Below are 24533 nucleotides of genomic sequence, written 5' to 3'. Positions count from 1 at the left end.
ACCAGATGCTAGAAAATACTGTGAAACCTCGTAGTGCATTCCTCATTAGATGATTTCTCACTTAGGAAGTCATAAATTCGAAGTCCTAATTCATGTCATATTAAATCTATTTAAACATACCTCACTTATCCCGTCACAAATTTTTATTATTACCGCTCAGTACGACCACATTTTTCTCAGTTCTGAAATTGTTCTTTGTCATCCCTTTTGAAAGGAACAATATTTCCATCACAGATTAGAGCCCTCGCCACAGCAGCCAGGTCGGGGAAAGTTACGCTAAAACGGGAAATGGCCCTGAATTCTGGAAATTTAGAGAGTAAATTATAGCTTTGGGATGCAAGCCATTAGCCTCAGGAAAGTTCAGTTTTGTTCTCCAGTTTTCACTGATATTGCTGAATAACCCAGAAAGCCTGTTTGTGCTTATATTTCGCATTCCATTCAGAAGTTGTGTTGTATGGTTTTTATTTGTGTATTCAATAGTACGTTTTCACGCTTACTGCATTATTTTTCCTTGACCCCTGCAGCAACACCTAATGATGTTTTGCTCCATAAACTAATCTCCGAAATCAGTCATCCATTCTACGCCGTATTTTGAGTTGTATCACATTTTTGCTTAATTTCAGTATATAGTTTTAAAATTAAGCTATCATTTATTTTAGCCTTTATTTCAAATGAGTTAACTACTGATATCGGCCACATTATTTATGCCTTTATTACGGAAACATGTTCTCTTTCATTTAAAATTGTGCTTATAGAACACCAGTTGACAAGTATTACTAATCGACTCCGATATAGCTTCGAGTTCATATGTCTAAGAGAGTGTTTGCTAGTGCACATAGCAAAAAAATCTATACCGAAGATGATCAATCACATTCAATATAATCACTGGAGTGCAAAAATATTGATAATGGAGAAAATTACACACGCTTAATCCCTCGTAATAACGGATGCATCAGTGATAGGGTTCTTGCTGTAACCGAAGGATAATACACAGTTTAATACAGGAATTTCCAAGAGACAGGAAAAAACTGTCATTATAACAGAGTTTTCACTATATGCCATACTCGCTATAGCAGACTTCTACTGTTATTGAAACAGGCTGACTGGAAACTCTTGGAAGTATTTGATAACCCCAATGAGGCTTTAGACTATTTTTTATAAAATATTCAATGGAGTAATTGCAGAGTGGAGTGATCACGCATGTTAACACACTATGGCTATGGAACCATGGGTTCAAACCCTACCACTAGCTCTCTTAAAAATGGTTTTCCTTGGTTTCCCATTTCCATCCAGGTAAATGCCAGGGCAGTACCTATTCACAGTCAGAGCCGATACCTTCCACCTCCTTACTCAATTTCATTCACCATCATTCATTTCATCCTCATTACCTCCTCAATGTGAAGAATATGGTAGCTAGGAACGTAGGAGGGGAAGGAAGGAGATAAGTTGTGGAAGACAGGTGGGGTATGTCTTAAGGGAAGGAAAATGGGGGCTAAGGGTCTTCCACAGAGAGTGGGCTCAGGAGAGGTATCAGGGAGGAATCTGTATGAATCACTGTAGGGAAATAAGCAGAGGGAAGATGGAGATCAGGGAATTATTACAAGGAGGGGCAGGGCCAAGAGGAAAGGGAATGATAGGAAAGGAAAATGTACAGAGGAGGATAGGATGAGGAAGGTGAAACATGATAGTGAGAGGGAGAGAAGGAAGCAGGAAGTAGGTTCTTCAGCCATCAGGAAAGTTAAGGGAGACCAGGAGAGGAAGGGATCTAATGAGTAAGATGGGGCTGAGGCTCTGGTCATGGATGACTCAATTGTTAAGCATGTGGAGAAAGTGTGTGGAGGAAAAGGGAATGCTGGCAGAGTGTTATCCAGGAATTAGGTAAAGGCAGATGTTGAGGAAAATGGATGGGAAGGAGGAGGGTAAGGAGACGGTGTTAATTTTCCATGTTGGTACCAATAATGTAAGCCAAGCAGGAATAGGTATTAACATAGTTGGGGATGTGTGGGATCTGGTTTAAGGGAGTGGAGATTGTTATCAGTGGGATACTGACTGGAGGGTGATGGAGGAATTTAAACGAGACTATGGAATGGGTATGTGGGAAAAGTAGGAGATGGTTCTTACAATATTTGGCTAGCCTCTTGTGAGCAATAGCTAGCTTTTTCTCCATGAAAGAATCATACTAAAGTTATATGGAATAACAATCAAAGGAATGGGAAGTCTTACCTTCTCAGCCTCACTCTCTTAGTATACTTGTTGTTTTGTACATCTACTATACTTCCAGTCTTATCAGAACCTGTATCAGGGGAAGACTTGGAATCCGAACCTGAAAAAGGCAAACAGCTGTAGTATTGTGACCATACACCTAAAGCCACAATCCCACATCAAATATCAACATAATAATATATATACATGTGATCCAGTGCGCGGAAAGGGATATGAAGTAAGATTCTTCATTTCTGAGATTCTTTTTGGTACTAAAATGGACTATTTTTACACTCCAAGACACTTCTGTTCAGCTCTGCTGTAAAATTTCCACCGCGCCGGGCTGAGTGGCTCAGACGGTTGAGGCGCTAGCCTTCTGGCCCCAACATGACAGGTTCAATCCTGGCTCAGTCCGGTAGTATTTGAAGGTGCTTAAATACATCAGCACTATGTCGGTAGATTTATGTGCAGGACACAATTCTGGTACCTCGGCATCTCCAAAAACCATAAAAGAGTAGTTAGCGGGTCATAAACCCAATAACATTATTATTAATTTCCATTGCTGACTTTGGGTCCCTTTTCGCACAACAGGTCATATACTGATATCAAATACGTCTGAAATCAGAACCAGTAAAAGTTAAGAAAGAATCAGGGCATTAAACCATGTATAAGAAGACAGCAGTAAAAGGGATTTGTGAACCTAGGGTTTAGGACAGGCAATTGAAATACTGACGGATGGAAGAAGCCCTCATTAGGAGAATTGTAAATTCCTAACCCTAAAGTAACCTTACAGTAACTATTAAAACAAGAGGCAACAATGGGATTCACATACTACTGTAATACAAAGACCATTTCTAGAGACAAATGGCAAGGTTCAGACAGAGCTGGATAAACAGAAAACGAAGGGCAATACCGAAGATAACCATAAGCAAGAAACTGGGATTAAAATAACGGCCCAAGCGAAGTGTGAAGGTAGCCATGATATTTCATCACTGGTCAGTCAGTCATGCTTTACAAATCATAACTCTCATCTTTGTTCCGTATTGAAAACAGTCAATCATGCTTTTCCATGCAATTCAAGACAACAGATGCCATGCTCACCCACACTAATGGGTGAAAGCATCATCAACTATTTTCAAATGTGACTGGTTCAGAAAGAATTAGGCCGCAATTGTTGATCAAGCTTGTTGAAAATTATATGTAAATAAATAATAGCTTGATACGACAATCACTATGCCTTTGCTGGCAGGACCTATGTTTACAGTACACTGAGTCTTCTGGTATAGGCTAGAGTAATTTTGTTACTTTCATTGATCTGTCTCTGTCTTACCCTTGGCTTTGACAACATGAAAGTGACTGAGGTATGAGCGATGCTAGTAATGCCATTCCTTATGTAGCCAGTCCCTGCTATGAATGGTGTGAAAATGTTGCTCATAGGGTCCGTAGGTGCATGCATTTCAGTGGGCTTGGCAGACTGATATGTAATAGCAACTTCTGGCTCGGTGAGGAAAGCAACGGGAAACGACCTCACTCCTCATTTCCCTAGTACCCCTCTTCAGTGATGCCTAGGCCATCTATGACAGCTGATGGCAGAGCTGTTGAGGATCCAACCAGCCTTAGGGCTGATGACTGAACATACATACAAGACAATCACTATAATTCTCGTATAATGTTTCTGAAGGTGGCAGTCGCGCTGCTACATTTTCATATAAATTGCTCTGGTATAAAGTTTATGAAGGTGACAGTTGTATAGTTTCATTCTGGTATAATTTTTCTGGCAGCGACAGTCGTATAGTTACATTCTCATATGAACTTTCTTGTAATAACATTCAAGCCTCAAGATATTTGTAAGTGTATTCAGTCTCTTTAAATCACAGAAAATTATTCTATTTGAGTTACCATGGTAAGTTTGTATGTGAAACAGATTATGTAGACTAACTGTTCAGGATATGTTCACTAACACCTAACTATATCAGTTTAGTACTTGATTTTATGAAATTATAGAATTATAAGACATGTAAATGTATAAACGTCAGGACTCACAGAAAATTAACCACAGATATTCCAAAGTATTTGCGACCTGTACATACCTACAAACTGTTCATAGCCTGGCGAGGTTTGCCCTGCTCTGGTAATAGAGTAAACTGTACAGCTAGCTGCTTAATGTCAAGAGTTGGGCTGTGGAAAATAACCCTACTTCCTTGAAGGGCCAATGGCTTAGGGCAGATGAGTCCTTGTAGGTTGGTAATGGACCCTAAGTAGAGGAAATGCTACTGAAATCCCAACAGAGCTAGCATCTGTACTCCAGTGCAGTGGCTACGAAAGGAGTCTGTTCTCCATGTTAGATGATGATGCTTGTTGTTTAAAGGGGCCGAACATCGAAGGTCATTGGTCCCCTCCATGTTAGGGGCAACCTCATTTGCTACTGGCAGTAGCTCTGAACTGCATGATGTTAGGCAGTGGTGACAGGCCGGTCAGTAAATCCTGTTGCAACCAAATGGATCAAGACATGCCACTGCCGCTTTTAATTAATGCTAGGCAACAAGCGATCATACAGTATCACCCAACTAGAGTGAGAAAAAGGGTTAGTGACTGTTCAAAGTAGTCAGCTAAAGAAGCCAGTTGGAAGAAAGGAGAAATCATTACATTTCGCTATACTCTATTAGGACACTGACTTGGCGAAGTCGGGCACCCGTAGAGATTATCAAACGCTGTCATGTGGACATTTGCATTTAGGAGACAAGGTGGAAAGGTCAGAATTCATGTGATATTGGTGAGGGCTATACACTCATTTACCATGGCATGACTGGGAACAAAAGAGTCGCAATCATAGTGAATTCAAAGCTACGTTAAGTTGTTTTCTTTTTCAGGGATAATCTATTGTTGAACGTTTTCAGGCATTTTCTAAATGTTATTTAATCATAAATTAGTTTCAACAGACTGAAGAACCTAACAGTTATGGACTATGTAGTCGAGTCGCTGAAGTATACAGATACAGTAGTCCGTTATAGCAAGAATTCATAATGGCGAAAAATTTACTCGCTATAGTGGATTCTTGTTATATCGAATGTTTTGTAAAAGTTGGGATAAACCTCATACATATTAAAATTGGTATGAAACGGCAATCAGGTTTGTTAAAATTTGCGTTTTCACGAATTATGTCCACACTATGGCTTAGCTGTTTGTTATTTTTCGAAATCCGATACTACGTGAAAGTGTACTCAATTTCATTCTGAAAATATAATAGTATCACTCCACAGGTTTCTATCGCAAGATTTCAGTTTTCTTCAAATGGCATCACCTAACCTAACCTAACCTAACCATACCATTCATGTATCATGAAAACATATGTCAAGCACATGTAGAGAAATGATAACCTCTTTGCTAAGAATTAAATGGGAATAGCCTTTCCGAAATTTATCTAGATGCAGGAAAAATAAACTATTCTCTGAAATCAGTGATGTACTCTGCCATATCTTGAGGTGTATCATATTCTTACTTAATTTCAGGAAATAACATTAATTTTTTTTTTTTTTTTTGCTAGGGGCTTTACGTCGCACTGACACAGATAGGTCTTATGGCGACGGTGGGTTTGGAAAGGCTTAGGAGTTGGAAGGAAGCGGCCGTGGCCTTAATTAAGGTACAGCCCCAGCATTTGCCTGGTGTGAAAATGGGAAACCACGGAAAACCATTTTCAGGGCTGCCGATAGTGGGATTCGAACCTACCATCTCCCGGAACATTAAAATTAAGCAATCGTTTACTTCAGCTTTTATTTCTAACAAGTTAACAACTGCTATCGGTCATATTATTTACACATTTATTACAAAAATGTGAACTCTTTCATTTTGAATTTTCTTTAGAGAACAGTAGTTAACAGGTATTACTAATCAACTCCGACATCGCCTTCGAATAGCACCGAGAGAGCTCGTGAGTGTACATAGTCAGAAAACGATACCAAAGATGTTCGATCACATTTTGTGGCAAATGTTTCAGTTTTTTATTCAAGTAGCGTCACCTAACCTTAAAATATTTCAAGTGCCAGCAGAGAAATGATAACCTTTTTGCTATAAATTTACGTGGAAATAGCCTTTCCAAAATTAAACCAGATGCAGGAAAATATAAGCTAACCTCTTAAATCAGTGATGTGGTCTGCCATATCTTGAAGTGTATCACATAATTACTTAATGTCAATGGTTTATTGAACAGCAGTTCACAGGTATTACTCATTGTCTCTGACATCACCTCTGAATGTCGACGAGAGGGTTCGCAAGTGCACATAGCGAGAAAATTATACCGAAGGTCGCATTTTGTGGCATACACTTCAATTTTTAACATTCAAACAGAGTCACGTAACCAACTTAACCATATATGTACCATTAAAATGTATATCAAGTGCCTGTAGAAAAGTCGTAACCTTCTCGCTATAAAATTTACTTAAGTTTGTTCAGACAAGAGAAAATATAATCGAACCTCTGAAATCAATGATGTGCTCTGCAATATCTTGAGGTGTATCATATTCTTACTTAATTTCAGTATTAAAATTATGCGATTGTTTACTTCAGCCTTTAAACTGCTATCGACCACATGATTCATGCATTTGTTACAAAAACATGTTCTCTTTCATTTTGATTTAGCTTTACGGAACAGCAGTCGACATGTATTACTAATCGACTCCAACATCGCCTTTGAATGACGACGAGAGAGCTTGCTAGTGGATATAGTGAGGAAACTAAACCGAAGATGATCGATCGTATGCAACATAATCACTGGGGTGCATAAATATCGGTAACAGAAAATTTGCACATGCTTAACTGCTCATAATAACGGATGCATCAGTGATAGAGTTCTCGCTGTAACCGAAGGATAGTACAGAGTTTAATATAGGAATTTTGAAGGTACAGACAAAAACTGTCGTTATAGCGGGGTTCTCGTTATATGTCGTACTCGCTATAACGGACTTCTACTGTATTTTGAATGCCTCGTGCCCACTGTCATTGATGCCGACAACCACCATTTGCACATTATCTTTGCCTTTGCTCCCCAAACGGGTTGTGATGAAGAGAAAAAAAGGATCGGTTCTGCAATGAGCTGCATGACCATATCTCGTCCTGACCAGCAAATGATCTACTACTACTTTGTGGAGACCTGAACAGCCACGTTGGAAGTGCCAGTGATGAGGATGACTGTGATGGGAACAAAGGAGGAATTATGATGGTTGGTGAATCCTTGATTCTGTAGAAGCAACCAATCTGCTCATCACCAACATGTATTTCAAGATGCGACCTTGTCACTTGATCACCTAAGCTGGTGACAATACTAACAGACTGACTTTGTTCTTGTGCAGAAGCAAGATTTCCCTGCCGTGCTAAATGCAAAAGTTCTGTCTGAATACTTGGCCCCTCAACACAAACTACTTGTCGTTGACATGAAAATAGTCATAAGAATAAATTAACAAGAGCGTCCACCTTTTCAATACAATACATTAAGTAAGTGATATTACATCAGTCTTGGGACTAGTTTTAGCCACTTAGTGGCTATCTTCAGCCAAATAAAAATTAAATTATGTGATAACTAAAACCTATGTATACCAGACAAAAACAATGTTATAGGAATAATTATAACATTAAAATATATATAATAACAAAAAATAAGGTTATGATCTTCTTGTCACAATATGATGCCTTTAAGTTGACTTAGGACCTCAGGCAAAGAAGAAAATCTCTAATGTCTGATGTAGAATAAGCACTGACTTGTTGGAGGAAGCAGGCTGGCCATGTAAACGAAGGTTTTAGTTGTCATATAATTTGTTTAATTTTTATTTGGCTGAAGATGGCCACTAAGTGGCTGAAACTAGTCCCAAGACTGATGTAATATATACACTGCGAATTTGTGTAGGGTAAGATGGTAAAATATTACTCGGAACACTTGTGTTAAAAATACATTCAGGCTATGTTGTCAGGAAGTGACAGTATTATATCTTCTAGTGATGAAAACAATGAAACAGACAATAACAGTTAATGTGGCAGATATTAGGCCTAATGGTGTTATCCCTCTTCAGATTACTACTACTACTACCAAATACAGTAGAGACAATACGCGACACTTATGGATTTAGCCTTGTTAAAATGGGAGACCATTCGATGGTGGCGCTCCTAGTGCCTTGACCTGAAAAGTAGCGCTCATCATCATCATTTCTTCGCTCCAGCAAGCCGGGTGTGGTTGTGTACGAGCCTCCTCCAGTTTGTTCTATCCATCCACAGATGCTGCTCATATATGCGACACCAGTTCGCATCTCTAATTTCAAGGCCCTTCATTATCAGTTTTTCCCAAACATCACGAGGTCTTCCTCTTGGTCTCTTCCCAGGAACATTGTGTTAAAGTATGTTCGAGGAGTCCTGTAAGGGTTCATTCTTTTTATGTGACCATACCATTGCAATCTGTTCACTTCTAGAGTCTCCAGCAAGCTTCTTTCCAATCCAACCTGTTGTCAGATATCCACATTCCTTATTTTAACCATTTTTGTTTTCTGTAGACAAGAACAGAGAAACTTAATTTCTGCTGCCTGAAGATGACTCTTTGTCGGTCCAGTAAGTGTTGCTGCTTCCAAGCCATATATCAGTATACGTACTAGATATATTTTGTACAAGCTGATCTTGGAAACTAACGGAAATGTTTCATCCCAAAGTATTTGACGTACAGCGTGATAGAATTTGGAAGCTTTCTGTATTCTGTTACTAATCTCTTGATGTATGGTATTGTCTGATGACAGAACACTACCTAAATACTGGAAGTTGTCTACAATATCCATCTCCTCATCTCTAATTCTTAGATGAACAGTTGGAGAGTTTCTACTCATCACCAAGCCAACTGTCTTCGTTTTGCTGATTTTGAGACCAAAGGTTGTAAAAGCTTCATGCCAGAGATCTAGTCTAGTTTGTACTTCCGCTTCTGTCTCACCCCATACCATTACATCAGCAAAAACCAGGGCATTAGTTCTTGGATCCTTTCCCTTAACCGCTTTTAAAACTTCATCCATTATAATTATGAAGAGAAGTGGTGAAAGACAACTTCCTTGCTGGACGACACTCTTCGTTTCAAACCAACCTGACCTTCCATCCTGGACCTGGACACAACACTTGGTTTCATCATATAGTAGTTGTACTCATGCTATGATGTCATTGGGCCCTTTCTTATGTCTCAAACTTTCTCATATATGCCTGCATGGAACATGGTCATACGCTTTCTTGATGTCCAGAAAAACAGTTATAAGTGTTTTACCTTTCTCCCAATACTTCTCATAGAGCATTCTGGTGGCAAAATGAGGTCTATAGTTGATCTATGAGGTGTGAATCCATGTTGTTCCTCCTCAAGTGTAGGTTCAACATATTTTCTAATCCTGCTCCCAAGGATGAATTCATAGATTTTGAGGCCATGTGACAGCAGAGTTATACCTCTGTAGTTGGTACATTTCTTTCTATCACCTTTTTTCAACAATGGGATGATGACTCCTTGCTTCCAATCATTGGGTATTACATTCTCTTTCCAGATTTTATTTAGTACCCTGTACATCCACTGTTGTCCTACCTCTCCGAGTGCTTTGATCATCTCAACACTTAATTATTCTGATCCAGTTGATGTGTTGTTTTTCAGCTTAGATATTGCTGTCTTTACTTTCAACCATGTCAGATTAGTGGTATTTGTGCTGCCAAAATCATAAAGTTTGCCATCTAATGGGGTGACATTTTCATAACAGTTCAGCAGAGTTTCAAAGTGCCTTTGGAACTCCTGTAATATTTTGGTCTTATCCCTAGTCACCTCACCATTAGGAAGTTCTACAGATTGGATAGATTCATTTAGAGTTCTTCTATTCTTAACAATACTGTATAACAGTTTCTTATTTCCATCCTGCGTTATTTTGGTAGCCAGATCTTCCTTGCATTTCCGCTTTTCAGCTACAACCAACTGTTTGGCATGTAATTTTTTATTTCTGTAAAGTGACAGCTTCTCCTCTATTTCATGTTGATCTCCCCACATTCTTGCTTGATGTAAGGATCTTCTTGCATGGTTTCTGTCATTGATAGCCTTTTTAATATCATCATTCCACCAGGTTTTCTTATTTGACTCTGTTGTCCACAAACTTTTTCTGCTGTACCAACCACAACCTTCTTTAGAGTATCCCATTCTTCATCTACCAATTTCAGTTCTTCTCTTGGCAACAACCTGCGGACACCTTCCCTGAATTCTTCCTTTTACACTTGGCTTGGTTAGTCGCCAAGATTTTTTTATTTTTGGGACTCTCTTGTTACAGACTTTGGGAGGTATTTTCTCTGCAATAACGGCAACCAACAGTCTATGGTCTCTACCAAGGTCTTCACTTGGAATGACCTTAACATCATTGACATTTTTCCATACATTTTGATCTATCAGAATATAATCTATTACTGTACCTATTTTATCATCCCAGCTAAATCTTGTGATTTTATGGGAGTCTCTTTTCTTGAACCAAATGTTACTAACTATCAGGTTGTTTCTCATAAATAGATCTAGCATATATTCTCCCTCTTCATTTCTGTTTCCCATTCCGTGAGGGGCCAGTATGGATTCATATCCTGTTCATTGTGAGCCAACTTGTGAATTAAAATCACCCATTATAATAAGATTGTCATACTCCGTGTGTTCTTCCAAGTTATTAAGGAAGTTGGCCTTTTCCTCTTTTGAGCATCCTACCTGTGGAGCATAGACTTGGATCACATTGTACTTTTTCCCTCCTAAGTTCACAGATAAAATTATCCTTTCACTAACAAACTCAACTTCACTACAAGCATCTATTGTCTATGTATTAAAAATCCTACTCCATTCTTAGACTCTACTTCATTTCCAGCAGCGCTAAATTCAAATATCAATGCAAATGCATATACGAAAATGGATAAATAAATTACGTCTTGAAAAAAAGTGTTATTGAGATGTTAACTTCGAAGTTGCTAAAGCAATTCTGGATAAATGAGTGAAGAATTATTTAAAAGGTTATTATTCAAAGACTGAAATTAGACATATAAACAAAATGTGAAATGGACTGCTGTGAAATGGCTTGATCTTTCATTTATGCATTACTTTTTTTGCTTTAGCATTGCTGCCTGAACTTTTACAGTTAGATTTGTCTTTTTTCTCATTTAAAAGCATTGTATCATATTAAAACACTTGTCAACAAAAATATCAACACATTCCTTACACACATGATTCAATGAATTTACATTTAAGAGCTGGACAATTTTCCTTTTAACTTGAAGCCTACTACCAGGAAGAAAATCTCTAAATTTAGCGTCAAAAACATTCAAACTTAACCTGTAAGCAATACTTGCCATAATGCCATTACATTAGGGTAAAGCAAATTTGCATCATACTGTTTCAACAAAATATGTACATTTCTTAAATCACCCATATTTTCTTCAGTGCTTGACAACGCATTACGGCATTCCAAATGGGGTAACTTGGAACACAACCAGCCACACTCATATGCATATGTATTTTCCTGAATTAAATCAAACCCACAGATCACATCTACAACAACACATCGGTATTGAAGGTTAACTGCTGCACTATACAATAAAACATGCACATTATATTTTAAGCCCGTTAAAATATGGGTCGAGCAGGTCAGAAGATTATGAAGTACTATAAAAATCTCTCTTTGTCACTGGAAGAATATATATGCAAACACAATATTACTTACATTTTCTTGTCACGAGGGAAACTGAAGAAAGACCGCGCATTCCTCTCTACTTCATAGTTACTGCAGCCAAACACAGCACATACCTTTCCCCTTATGTTGAGAGGAGATATCAACTATTTAATTATGTCAACTCACTTAAAACACATAAATAACACCAAAAACTTCACACACAAATACACGTGCTCTTATGACAGAATCAGTAGTTCTCAGGTCTATCCGCTAGAGAAAGCTCTAATAGCTGTCCCTCGATATCTCAATGAGTGTCACATATTGTCTCTACCGCATTTGATACCACTACTTTCGAAAGTGAAGATGACAATTATTTTAATATTAACCAGCAAAATGCATGTCATCGCGATGAAGAACCTAAACTCAATATTCAATTTCAGAAACTAAAATCATTTGGACATTTTTAAACACTGAAATTTAAAACTTTTAACATTAAAAGACAACACGGTTTAGTGATTCTAACAGTGACATTAACATTACATACATACATACATACATACATACATTATCATTATAGACTTATGCCTTTCAGCGTTCAGTCTGCAAGCCTCTGTGAATTTACTAAACGTCGCCACAATCCTCGATTTGCAACTAGTGTTGTGGCCTCATTTAGTTCTATACCTCTTATCTTTAAATCGTTAGAAACCGAGTCTGACCATCGTCGTCTTGGTCTACCTCTACTTCTCTTACCCTCCATAGTAGAGTCCATTATTCTCCTAGGTAACTTATCCTCCTCCATTCGCCTCACATGACCCCACCACCAAAGCCGGTTTATGCATACAGCTCCATCCATCGAGTTCATTCCTAAATTAGCCTTTATCTCCTCATTCCGAGTACCCTCCTGCCATTGTTCTCACCTGTTTGTACCAGCAATCATTCTTGCTACTTTCATGTCTGTTACTTCTAACTTATGAATAAGATATCCTGAGTCCACCCAGCTTTTGCTCCCGTAAAGCAAAGTTGGTCTGAAAACAGACCGATGTAAAGATAGTTTAGTCTGGGAGCTCACTTCCTTCTTACAGAATACTGTTGATCACAACTGCGAGCACAGTGCATTAGCTTTACGACACCTTGATTCAATCTCACTTACCATATTACCATCCTGGGAGAACACACAACCTAAATATTTGAAATTATCGACCTGTTCTAGCTTTGTATCGCCAATCTGACATTCAATTCTGTTGAATTTCTTACCTACTGACATCAATTTAGTCTTCGAGAGGCTAATTTTCATACCATACTCATTGCACCTATTTTCAAGTTCCAAGATATTAGACTGCAGGCTTTCAGCACAATCTGCCATTAAGACCAAGTCGTCAGCATAGGCCAGACTGCTTACTACATTTCCACCTAACTGAATCCCTCCCAGCCATTTTATAGGTACCTTTCAGCAGATGATCCATGTAAACTACGAACAGCAAAGGTGAAAGATTACAGCCTTGTCTAACCCCTGTAAGTACCCTGAACCAAGAACTCATTCTATCATTGATTCTCACGGAAGCCCAATTGTCAAAATAAATGCCTTTGATTGATTTTAATAATCTACCTTTAATTCCATAGTCCCCCAGTATGGCGAACATCTTTTCCCTTGGTACCCTGTCATATGCTTTCTCTAGATCTACAAAACATAAACACAACTGCCTATTCCTCTCTAGCATTTTTCAATTACCTGGCACATACTGAAAATCTGATCCTGACAGCCTTTCTGTGGTCTGAAACCACACTGGTTTTCATCCAACTTCCTCTCAACGACTGATCGCACCCTCCCTTCCAAGATGCCAGTGAATACTTTGCCTGGTATAATAATCAAAGAGATACCTCGATAATTGTTGCAATCCTTCCTGTTCCCTTGCTTATAGATAGGTACAATTACTGATTTTGTCCAATCTGAAGGTACCTTACCAACACTCCATGCTAATTTTACTACTCTATGAAGCCATTTCATCCCTGCCTTCCCACTATACTTCACCATTTCACATCTAATTTCATCTATCCCTGCTGCCCAATGGAGTTTATTTACAATCCTTTCCACTTCCTCAAGCATAATTTCACCAACATCATTTTCCTCCTCCCCATGAGCCTGGCTGTTCGCAACACCACCAGGATGATTTCCTTTAACATGGAGAAAATGTTCAAAATATTGCCTCCACCTCTCCAGTGATTCTCTAGGATCTATTAAGAGTTCACCTGAATTACTCAAAACACTGTTCATTTCCTTTTTCCCTCCCTTCCTAAGATGTTTTATTACTGTCCAGAAGGGTTTCCCTGCTGCTTGACCCAGCCCTTCCAGGTTGTTACCAAAAATTTCCCATGACTTCTTTTTGGATTCAACAACTATTTGTTTCGCTCTGTTTCTTTCATCTACATACAAATCCCTGTCTGCCTCTGCCCTTGCTTGGAGCCATTTCTGATAAGCCTTCTTTTTACGTTTACAAGCTGCTCTCACTTCATCATTCCACCATGATGTTCGCCTTTTCCCATCTTTACACACAGTTGTTCCTAAGCATTCCCTTGCTGTTTCTACTACAGTATCCCTATATGCCACCCATTCACTTTCTATATCCTGAACCTGCTTACTGTCTACTGTTTGAAACTTCTCACTAATCATATCCATGTACTTCTGTCTAATTTCCTCGTCCTGGAGATTTTCTACCCTTATTCGTTTGCAGACAGATTTCACTTTCTCTACCCTAGGCCTAGAGATACTTAGTTCACTACAGATCAGATAGTGGTCTGTATCATCGAAAAATCCGCAGAAAACTTGTACATTCCTAACAGATTTCCTGAATTCGAAGTCTGTTAAAATATAGTCTATTATGGATCTGGTACCCCTAGCCTCCCATGTGTAGTGGTGAATAGCCTTATGCTTGAAGAATGTATTCGTAACAGCTAAACCCATACTAGCACAGAAGTCCAGCAAACGCTTCCCATTCCCATTAGCTTCACCCTTTCACCCTTTTGTATCCTTCAGTTCTATTCCCAACCTTGCACTGAAATCGCCCATTAGCACTATTCTATCCTTGCTGTTGACCCTGACCACGATGTCACTCAATGCTTCATAAAACTTGTCAACTTCATCCTCATCTGCACCCTCACATGGTGAATACACGGACACAATTCTAGTCCTAATTCCTCCAACTGACAAATCTACCCACATCATTCGCTCATTTACGTGCCTAACAGAAATTATGTTGCGTGCAATGGTATTCCTGATAAAAAGCCCTACCCCAGACTCTGCCCTTCCCTTTCTAACACCCGTCAAGTACACTTTATAATCTCCTATCTTTTCCTCGTTATCTCCTCTTACCCAAATATCACTTACTCCTAGCACATCCAGATGCATCCTGTTTGCTGACTTGGCCAGTTCTACTTTCTTTCTTCCATAACCCCATTAGGCCTAATATTGATATCTCCCCATCGAATTCGGTTTTGTTCGCCAAGTTGTTTCCAAGGAGTCCCTCACCTGTCAAATAGGAGTAGGAATCCGTTACTCCCATAGGTCCGAGGCTTGCTTAAAATGTTCTGAGCTCGGTAAATTCATGAAGCAGGATGCTACCCTACTTGCACATAGTCCAAGTGAGGATCTCTCCTTTAACAGGTTATGGAGAATAGTTACTTGTAACTTGTAAGGTTATGGACCACCGGTGAATTGTTTAGTCCTAGCCACCTGAGCACAAGGAGGGCCATGACTCGAATATGTCCGAGATGCCCACTCTCATTCCATAGCAACTGGTATCCCGACTCTCAGGACCACTTACTAGGCCACTCAGCCATTGCCCATGGTTCACGAACTAGGACGTGACTACATTAACCCACAAACATGAACCATAGTGACATTAACAAGTATATGAAATAATTACTATGCCAAATACCAATTCAAATTTACAAAATTAATTACAGAAAGTGGAAATTAATAATTCATTAATTTTTTTAATGTAAAGACATAAGCACCAATAAGGTAAATCACAGAATATATCATGAATCATTTTTAAAAAATCATCTATATAGCTTCAAAACTGAGGTGAGTACAAAATTTCCAGTAAGACCTTATATTTTGCCATAATTTAGGTTGGCAGTTTTAGCAGTACTAGAGCATTTTAGCTTTGCAGGGAAAGGGTTAAAAAAAATGATGTTATACCATTTTGTAGTAAATCAGATAAGAAACAAGTTCCCTGAACCTGATTGAATTTATCACACAGTACGAGCTGTTGAGGATGTTCTACTAAGCCTTAAGTTATTTGTTATTTAGGAAGATGAGTATTATGCAAATATTAGTACAATTTTATAAGCCAATTGTGTCTGACTGGTATGATTTTTGCACTTGAATGCACAATGAAACACCTCCACTATGTACAGTATATGGCTGACAGCAAGTGGGTAAGTGACGTCATGCATATTTAACTCTGAATTTCCCCTTTTTGTAATTACATCTCGTTAGGACAATAAACCAGTATTCTTGCAATTTGTTTCTATTTCTTTCAGGCAGCCATTCTGATGAGTGATTTTAGAAAGGACTGCTCCTTTAAGCGATAAGAATGATAGCCAGTATAATTTCAGAGTAAACCAATATTATCTACCAAAGATGCTGTAACTTCTTAACTTCCAGTGTTTCAAATCTAATCACACAAAATTGTATTTATCCTATTACAGTACACATTTCTTTTCATGTTCCTATCTCTTTAATGACTTAATGTGACACTTGTTTGTACCAATACTTATATTGGCCATCTTTTATTCTTTTCACCTTCCGTTTGTCCTGTGCTCCTAGTTCTAGTCGTTTATCACTGTATTCATTTTTATCTAATGTCCCTTCTCTTCTTCTGTCCTTATCCAGCATTCTCCTTATCCTACACTTCCTGCACCAAATAAGCATTGATGCCCACCCTCTTAATGAAACTGGGAAGCAGAAATAAAAATAATTTATCCATAAAAAAAGATATGCTTCTATTCCATGCTAAATAAATTTAATATGAGGCTCAGAAGAACTGGGGTTTTAATGTTCTGATCTCTTTACATACATACATACATACATACATACTGATAATCTAATAACAGCACTGATCTAGACAGCAATACAGAAGAGTGCCATACTGCTTTCAAGAACTGCTTCAGAGGGCAGTGACCAAGCTTGAGAATGCTGTCTACAGCACTGCATTTCTTAATCATTGCTATCAACTGACCTCCAGTCACCCTCGCCAACTGTTTGACAAGCTCAGAAATTGTTCCTAATAAGTCAAAAGAAGTTAGTATCACTCCCATTTCATAGAAGATCACAGATGTATTATAGATCCTATCACTTCATCTTCTCGACTTATGTACAAGTGACAAAACTCTCGATAGCCAAGTGCCATCTTCATTACCTTGAAGATTATGGAATTTTAATGAAGAACTAACATGGCTTCATCCCCAAAGTCAGTGATCACTGACAAATACTGAACAACCAAACTCCTACCCAATACCAATTATGTGATCTAACTTTCAAAGTTGACGCTAGACAAAAGCATTCGGTCAAGCTTCAATATAAACTCCTCAATAAAACACAGTTAACAATCTCAATACATTCACAATTAAGTATTTATTTATTTTCCACCTAGTCGATACAATGATTGCTTAAGGCAATTTTTAATGGTCAAAAGTGGTACATGTTTCGTATATTATCAACATCTTCAGCCACATAACACTGTTTAGATGAAAAATATATAAAATTGACATGTACCACTTTTGACCATTAAAAATTGCCTTAAGCAATCACTGTATCGACTAGGTGGAAAATAAATAAATACTTAATTGTGAATCTATTGAAGTGCGATACGGACCATGAAGCTGATTTTATGTAATCTCAATAAAGTCGGATGGATGAACGGACGGATGGATGGGATGGGTGAGTGGAGGTTCTTTTTAAAATTGTACCATGAACATCTTTGGCAACAGACAGACTGATGGGATAGGTGGGTGGATGGATTGCCCTTTAACCTTCATAAATGAAGTTTTTAGAAATGCTTGGTAAGGAGTAATACAAAAACAAATTAAATTCTTACGCACAAAAGTATAATATGACAATATTCAATTTTCATACATCTGAATGCAGTATATCATCAAAATTTTATAGAAACAAAAAGTTCATAGATATTTTAAAACTTCTAAAACATAATCGTAAGATCTATAAAAAAATTTCACTAAACACTCGTTAAATGTATTTCCAAAAACAGTTACATCTGGATGCTATTATCCATAAGAAAAGATATGCTCCTATTCCATGCCAAAGTAGTACCGGTAATCCCCTACGGAATAAATTTAATATGGGACCAACTTACAATAACACACCTGAAAACCATAAAAAGAATAAAAGCCAGATACTTAAAAAGAATGCAGGGCATATTAAAAAGTCTCCTTCGAAACTAGCATGTGTTCTTGTGCAAGAACCTTTCTTAATAGAGTTAATAACAGTGCAACTACCATCTATTAGACAAGAGCAAGAGCTGTTGAATATCAGAGGGGTGAAGCAGAAAACAAAGAGTGATTTCTATGCCATGGATGCCATGTATACAGAACTGGACATTGTCCAGATGAGAAGTGCAATAACAAGATTGGCAGTGCACAGATTTCACCATAAGGTGGGTATGCGAGCTGGGTTTCATGAACCAGTGATCAATGTGTGTACTTTGTGCAAAAACTTGTGTAACTTACCATTTTGTTAAGTGTTCCAAAAGAATCAAAACATTGTGTGACTACAGTAGAGAATATTAAAAAAACAATGAATTTCTGAGCGATATTTTTGGTGTTAATATAATGTTAATACATAAGATGTATTTTATAACAATTATGGCCATTTGGCTGCAATATATTCTCAGACTTACCAGCTCCGGTGCGAGAGCGTGACGCTACAGGTACTCTCCTCTTAGTGCGCTTCACACGACGTAACTTGCTGCGAGGAAGTTGATGAACTGGTGCGGTATGGGGAGAGACAATTTGGGAATGCAAAATGCTCAAGACTAGCATCATAGCAGAAGGAACAAGCACCTCAGAAGCTGACACATGCTGTCAAGATACAAGTAACATCTATATCATCCATCTTATGAAGTGGTTATTATCATCGATCATCATCAGTACTAGAACCAATAAAGATACAACACTGAAATACACTGATGGACAATTGAATTAGAAATATCTGGCTAGCTGCATGTAGCACTCCCTTTTACTCCTATAATAACAGCAATACAGCATGACAGGGGCCCCACTATATACTGGAAGTGTAGGAAGTCAAACTGTTGCATGACCACTGCACAACCTCCTGTAATGCACACAGATTGTTTGAAGCAGGGTCACCAGCATATACATCTCTCTTGTCAGCATCCTCAATGTGCTCAACAGGACTGAGGTGGATGACCTTAGGGACAGGCAAGAATCCTCATGTCCATGGAGTCTTCATCGAACTAATCAACCACAATTTGGGAGCAGCTGGATAGTTCACTGTCTTATTGTATATACAGGTTTCCTGCAGTATGCTGGATGTGAATAAATGGGTGGACATGATCTGACAGCAGGTTCCTGTATCATTTGTCTGTGAAGGATATTGTCAAATGTAACATGGGACCCATTTCATCCCATCTGAACAATTCCAATACAATGATACAAGCCCCTCCGGATTGAACTGTACACTGCTGACAAGAGAGTGACGCACTAATACTCTGCCACAGCATGTGCAAACTGGTACCACTGGTACCATGTGATTTTTCTCTATGCTTTGAGAATTCAATGGTGGTGTTCCAGTGCCCATGTGCCCTTGGTGGTGAACAGTAGTACCCAAATGGGACAGTAGCCTCTGTACCTCATTGCAAGGAAGTGGCCCTGGATGGTAAGGCTGCTCATAATTCATTAGTAATCTGTTGCACTGTGACCCACCTATCCGCAATTACCATCCAAGTCAGTCGATGGAGACCCCTGAAAACAACATGATAGTGATAGTGGCTTTGCCCAAATCTACATACTTGTGGTACACTCTGGACATAGTGGTTCATGGAAGGCCCACTGCCCGCAAAACTTCAGAGATGGAATAGCCCATATGTATGACACAGACAATCAGGCCGTGATCAAACATGCTGATATCTCATATCTTACCCATTCTATGCTCACTTGTTACTCGCAAGGACAGTACAAAGTCTGATGACATCACAGTCACATACCACACCAAATTATTACATTCACTGGACCGACCACAGCGCTGTCTTGCCAAAACGGCAGCTATCTCTAATTCAATTGCTTATCAGTGTATTTATACTCTCTTTATGTACATTGCGACTGTAATATAGTTTCGGTTTTGAAAATTTTCTTAGTGCATTAGACTTCAAATTTCAGTTCCAAAATGTATATGGTCAAGAGTATTTTAGAGCTCAAATAATACAGCACATTTCATATATAATGCCAGATTAATTTCCATAATAATTGTATAACCCTTGAAGAAATAGTGCAATATAGTATATATCGAGTCATTTCACATTTCATGATCAGGTCCAAGAAAATAGCTGACACCTAATAGTTGCATTTTTCATATTTCATGATCAGGTCCAAGAAAATAGCTGACACCTAATAGTTGCATTATAAGGAAAATTAGATTGTGGAACAAGGAGTCTAACAGCGAGTATTCTTTGGTGACAATCTACTCAATTTAATGCATAGTTATTTAGAAGCGTTTATAAGACTCTTGCCTTCTCAAAGGAAAACATGATTAAAGCAATTATGCAGAGAATTATCGAACATAAGAACGATTTTGAATTGTAAGAAATCATATGAGTGGGAACTATCAAACTGGAAACAGCACTGAAGTGAGTGATACATTATGGGATAGTCAGCTGATGTAAGCTGTGGAGCCAATTACAAATATGAACAATCTTAACATATTAAACATTTTATTAAAGAATGAATTATTTTATTCTACTACAAATATGAGTAATAATTAACGTTGCTTTGGAATGCAAGCTACTGGGAAAGTGATTTACGAAGCTACACACAAAGAGAACAACCACAGGAAAGTTGTCTTATAACTGCAAAGCAATTCTAGTGTTGTTGAAAGTTGGTTTATTGTACTTCAATGTGCGAATATACTACAGTATTACCCCGCATTTACATTCCCGGCTTTTACGTTTTCCCGTCTTTTACAACATTTTTTGTTGGTCCCCTGAGATTTCCTATGCTCACAATGTATTAAAATCCTCAAATTTACGTTTGCGACATTTTATGCTTCCCGCCATTTAATGCATAGTTATTTAGAAGCGTTTATAAGACTCTTGCCTTCTCAAATCAAGGAAAACATGATTAAAGCAATTATGCAGAGAATTATCAAACATAAGAATTATTTTGAATTGTAAGAAATCATATGAGTGGGAACTATCAAACTGGAAACAGCACTGAAGTGAGTGATACTTTATGTGATAGTCAGCTGATGTAAGAGAAAAAAATTTGAGGTAAAATGGTGTCGCAGCTAACCTAAAACGCTTTGAGTAACCATGGTATGACAACCAAATCAAACAACCATGGTCTATAATAACTCTTAGAACTCTCAGTATTGAACTTCCACTTAACAAACGCAACGCATTCTTTGATATCAGGTGTTTTCCACAATGTCCTAAACCTTATTTTCAAATCAGACAACGAGTTGAATTAACTCTCTAAGTCCGCGTGCACACCGAGCGCGCTTCGCATAGTGTGTCGCGTGTTGCTCAACGCTAAGCGTCACGCTAAGCTTAACCAGTGCTTTTTTCCTAAGCTAGGTGTTCACACCGTCCGCGCTTTGCTGCGCTGAACGCCTACCTTACAGCTAAGCGAAGCGCCAGACAACGCACAGTGTTGGTTAATTGCTTAGCGTTACCTAGCTGGTTCTGAAGCTATGGAAAAAGAAATTATTCATGCAGTGTTTCAAAAAGAAGAAATATGGAACCCAACACACAAAAACTATAAAAATGTAATTGTTTTGCAAAATAAGTGGACTTAAGTATCTAAAACAGTTTTACCGCATTCCTACAGTAAACACATACAGTAATATTACTTCTACCGTCACACTTCACTGGGCTTAACATTGTGACAGGATGAAATTGCGTATGGATTTTAGTGTCGGAAGTGTCCGAGGAGAAGTTCGGCTTGCCAGGTGCAGGTCTTTTGAATTGATGCCAGTAGGTGACCTGCGTCGTGATGAGGATGAAATGATTATGAATACACAAATACAACCCAGGCCCGTGCCAATGGAATTGACTAATTATGATACAATTCCCGACTCTGCCGGGAATCGAACCCGGAACTCCTGTGACCAAATGCCAGTACGGTGACCATTTAGCCATGTAGCCGGACACTTTGTGACAAAGTGCATAGAATCTCTCAAACTCTGTCATATCGGCTTATAATTTTGCCAATGGAGGGTGGTAACGTGAAGAATATCACTCTGCAGGCTAGTAGTGGGCTTGGAAGTAAATATTTCTGTTTATGAATTATATTTGTCACACATTTTCTCCACCTTTGTTACGATGAAAAATTGTGTATGCTAATTGTAACAATATTGCAAAGTACTATTTATAATTATTATATAAAGAGCGTAATTTAGCCGGAAATTTAATTTCCACGTGTTTGCTGCCCGGTGCTCCTAGACAATTTGGAAAATTGAATTTTTCTCAATACTTCTCTGCTACTTGTCGCCACATTTCAGTTGCAGGGTTTAGAAGGGCAAAAGTATTTTTTGTCACTCTTAAGTAATCATAAAATTTATCGCGATAAAATCTTGCATCTCCGTACAAAATTCTCCGAAAGTAATTCATTCTTCATTAATTTCATTGAACCCACTTTCAATTCTTCTTTCTAATTTTCAACTGTTTCTAGTGTACTTGGACAACGGCATTAGTTTATGAACACCCTAAAACGCCTTGCGCTAAACTAAGCTGAGAACACGGCGTAGAGTTTTCGGTGTGAACAGCAAGCACGCCTTACGCTATGCATAGCATATCACGCTACACGCGACACACTATGCGAAGCGCGCTCGGTGTGCACGCAGCCTAAATCTCACACACACAAACTTTCCACCATAATCCTATGACTTTTGAATGCAAGTAAACAAACACCCAATAGAAATCAAAAACATGTATAATACCGCACATACAGTATCTGGGTAATGGCAAAATGCAGAGCCCAACAAACCCTCAAAGCAGAAGAATAAGAAGGAGATATCAGGTGTTTTGCTTTATTACTAAGTACAGTATAAGCCACAAGAAGGAGACATTATCAAGTGATTCAGTGTTTGTCTTGCCCGAGTTTGTTATTTCACGGTTATTGTTTTACACTTGCGTTTGTTGTTGGAGTTGTTAAAGTTGCTGTCACTGATTCGTCACATTTATTTTTGTTATTTGTTATGTTTTTTGTTCTTGTATGCGAGTCGAGCGATCAAAGTGAATTGTCGTGATCTTCCTTTCCCGCCGTGTGTATTTGTTAATCCTTCTTTGTTATTGCTTTATTGTTTTCCAGCTAATAATGGAAAAAAGGAAGGAAAGAAAAACTTTCACTATGCATGAGAAAGTTTGGATATTAGAAAAGGTTGATTCGTACTGTGGAATACGTGTTTCATTGGCACCTGAATTGCAGCTTCCTGTATCAACGCTGAATACAATTGTGAAAAACAGAGGAAGCATTACATCAAGTGCTTCAGAATGTGGACCAAAATCCAAGAAAAGGAAGTATGCGTCATACTGCAAATACGAGAAAATGGGAAATATTGTACAAAGTTGGTTTGAAACTTTAAGAGCTGCAGGCATTCCAATTGATGGTGTGCTCTTAAGGGAAAAGGCGTTTAAACTGGCAAACATTCTTGGCATTGAAAATTTCAGCGCGTCCAATGGCTGAATTGACCGATTTAGGAAAAGGTATAACCTAACCTATAAAAGTGTTCGTGGGGAATCTAATGCAGTTAGGTGATGAAACTGTGGAAGAATGGATCGACAGAAGATTGCAGGAGCTGACCAAGGATTACGAACCCAAGAACATTTTTAACCTATATGAAACTGGACTGTTTTTCAGTGTGTTGCCCAGCAAGACTTTGGCATTCAAAGGAGATAAATGCCATGGTGGGAAACACAGCAAGATGAGGCTCACAGTGATGTTGGGTGCCAATGATGATGGCTCTGAGCAGCTCCATCCCCATGTGATAGGGAAATCTAAAAAGCCTTGTTGCTTTAAGAATGTACAACCATTACCTACTGCCTACGATGCCAATCATAAAGCTTGGATGACCTCTGATCTTTCCTAACAGCAGTTAATTACTCTGGATTCAAAAATGGGTGCGCAAAATAGAAAGATCCTTCTTTTCACCGACCGTTGTCCTGCACATCCCATGGATGTTAATTTGAGGAACGTGCAGTTAGAATTTCTGCCTGCTAACTGCACAAGCAAGCTACAATATATGGATTTAGAGGTTATTCACTCCTTTAAGTCACTTTATAGGAAGAACCTGGTGCAGCAAATTTTATTCCTTATGGATGTTGGAAAGGATCCATCATCATTTAAAGTTTCAATCCTGTATGTGCTTCACTTCATTGCAAAGTCTTGGAAAGTCGTGAA

At 38.4% G+C, this 24533-nt stretch overlaps 1 protein-coding gene across 2 annotated transcripts in view; it reads right to left on the bottom strand.

The window, feature by feature from the left end:
- phtf (putative homeodomain transcription factor) overlaps window positions 1-24533 on the bottom strand; it is a 203857-nt gene that overhangs the window by 131510 nt on the left and 47814 nt on the right. For both annotated transcript variants that reach the window (XM_067138331.2, XM_067138332.2), the window contains exons 4-5: window positions 18800-18980; window positions 2224-2323 (exon numbers count right to left, since the gene is read on the bottom strand). In XM_067138331.2, the coding sequence (XP_066994432.1) occupies window positions 2224-2323; window positions 18800-18980 (281 nt within the window). The remainder of the gene's footprint in view (window positions 1-2223; window positions 2324-18799; window positions 18981-24533) is intronic.

Source organism: Anabrus simplex, chromosome 1 (genome assembly GCF_040414725.1).
Source record: "Anabrus simplex isolate iqAnaSimp1 chromosome 1, ASM4041472v1, whole genome shotgun sequence".
In the NCBI taxonomy this organism is placed as follows: Eukaryota; Metazoa; Arthropoda; class Insecta; order Orthoptera; family Tettigoniidae; genus Anabrus; species Anabrus simplex.
Note: the sequence above shows the minus strand (reverse complement) of the source record. Positions and strands in the feature narration are given on the sequence as shown.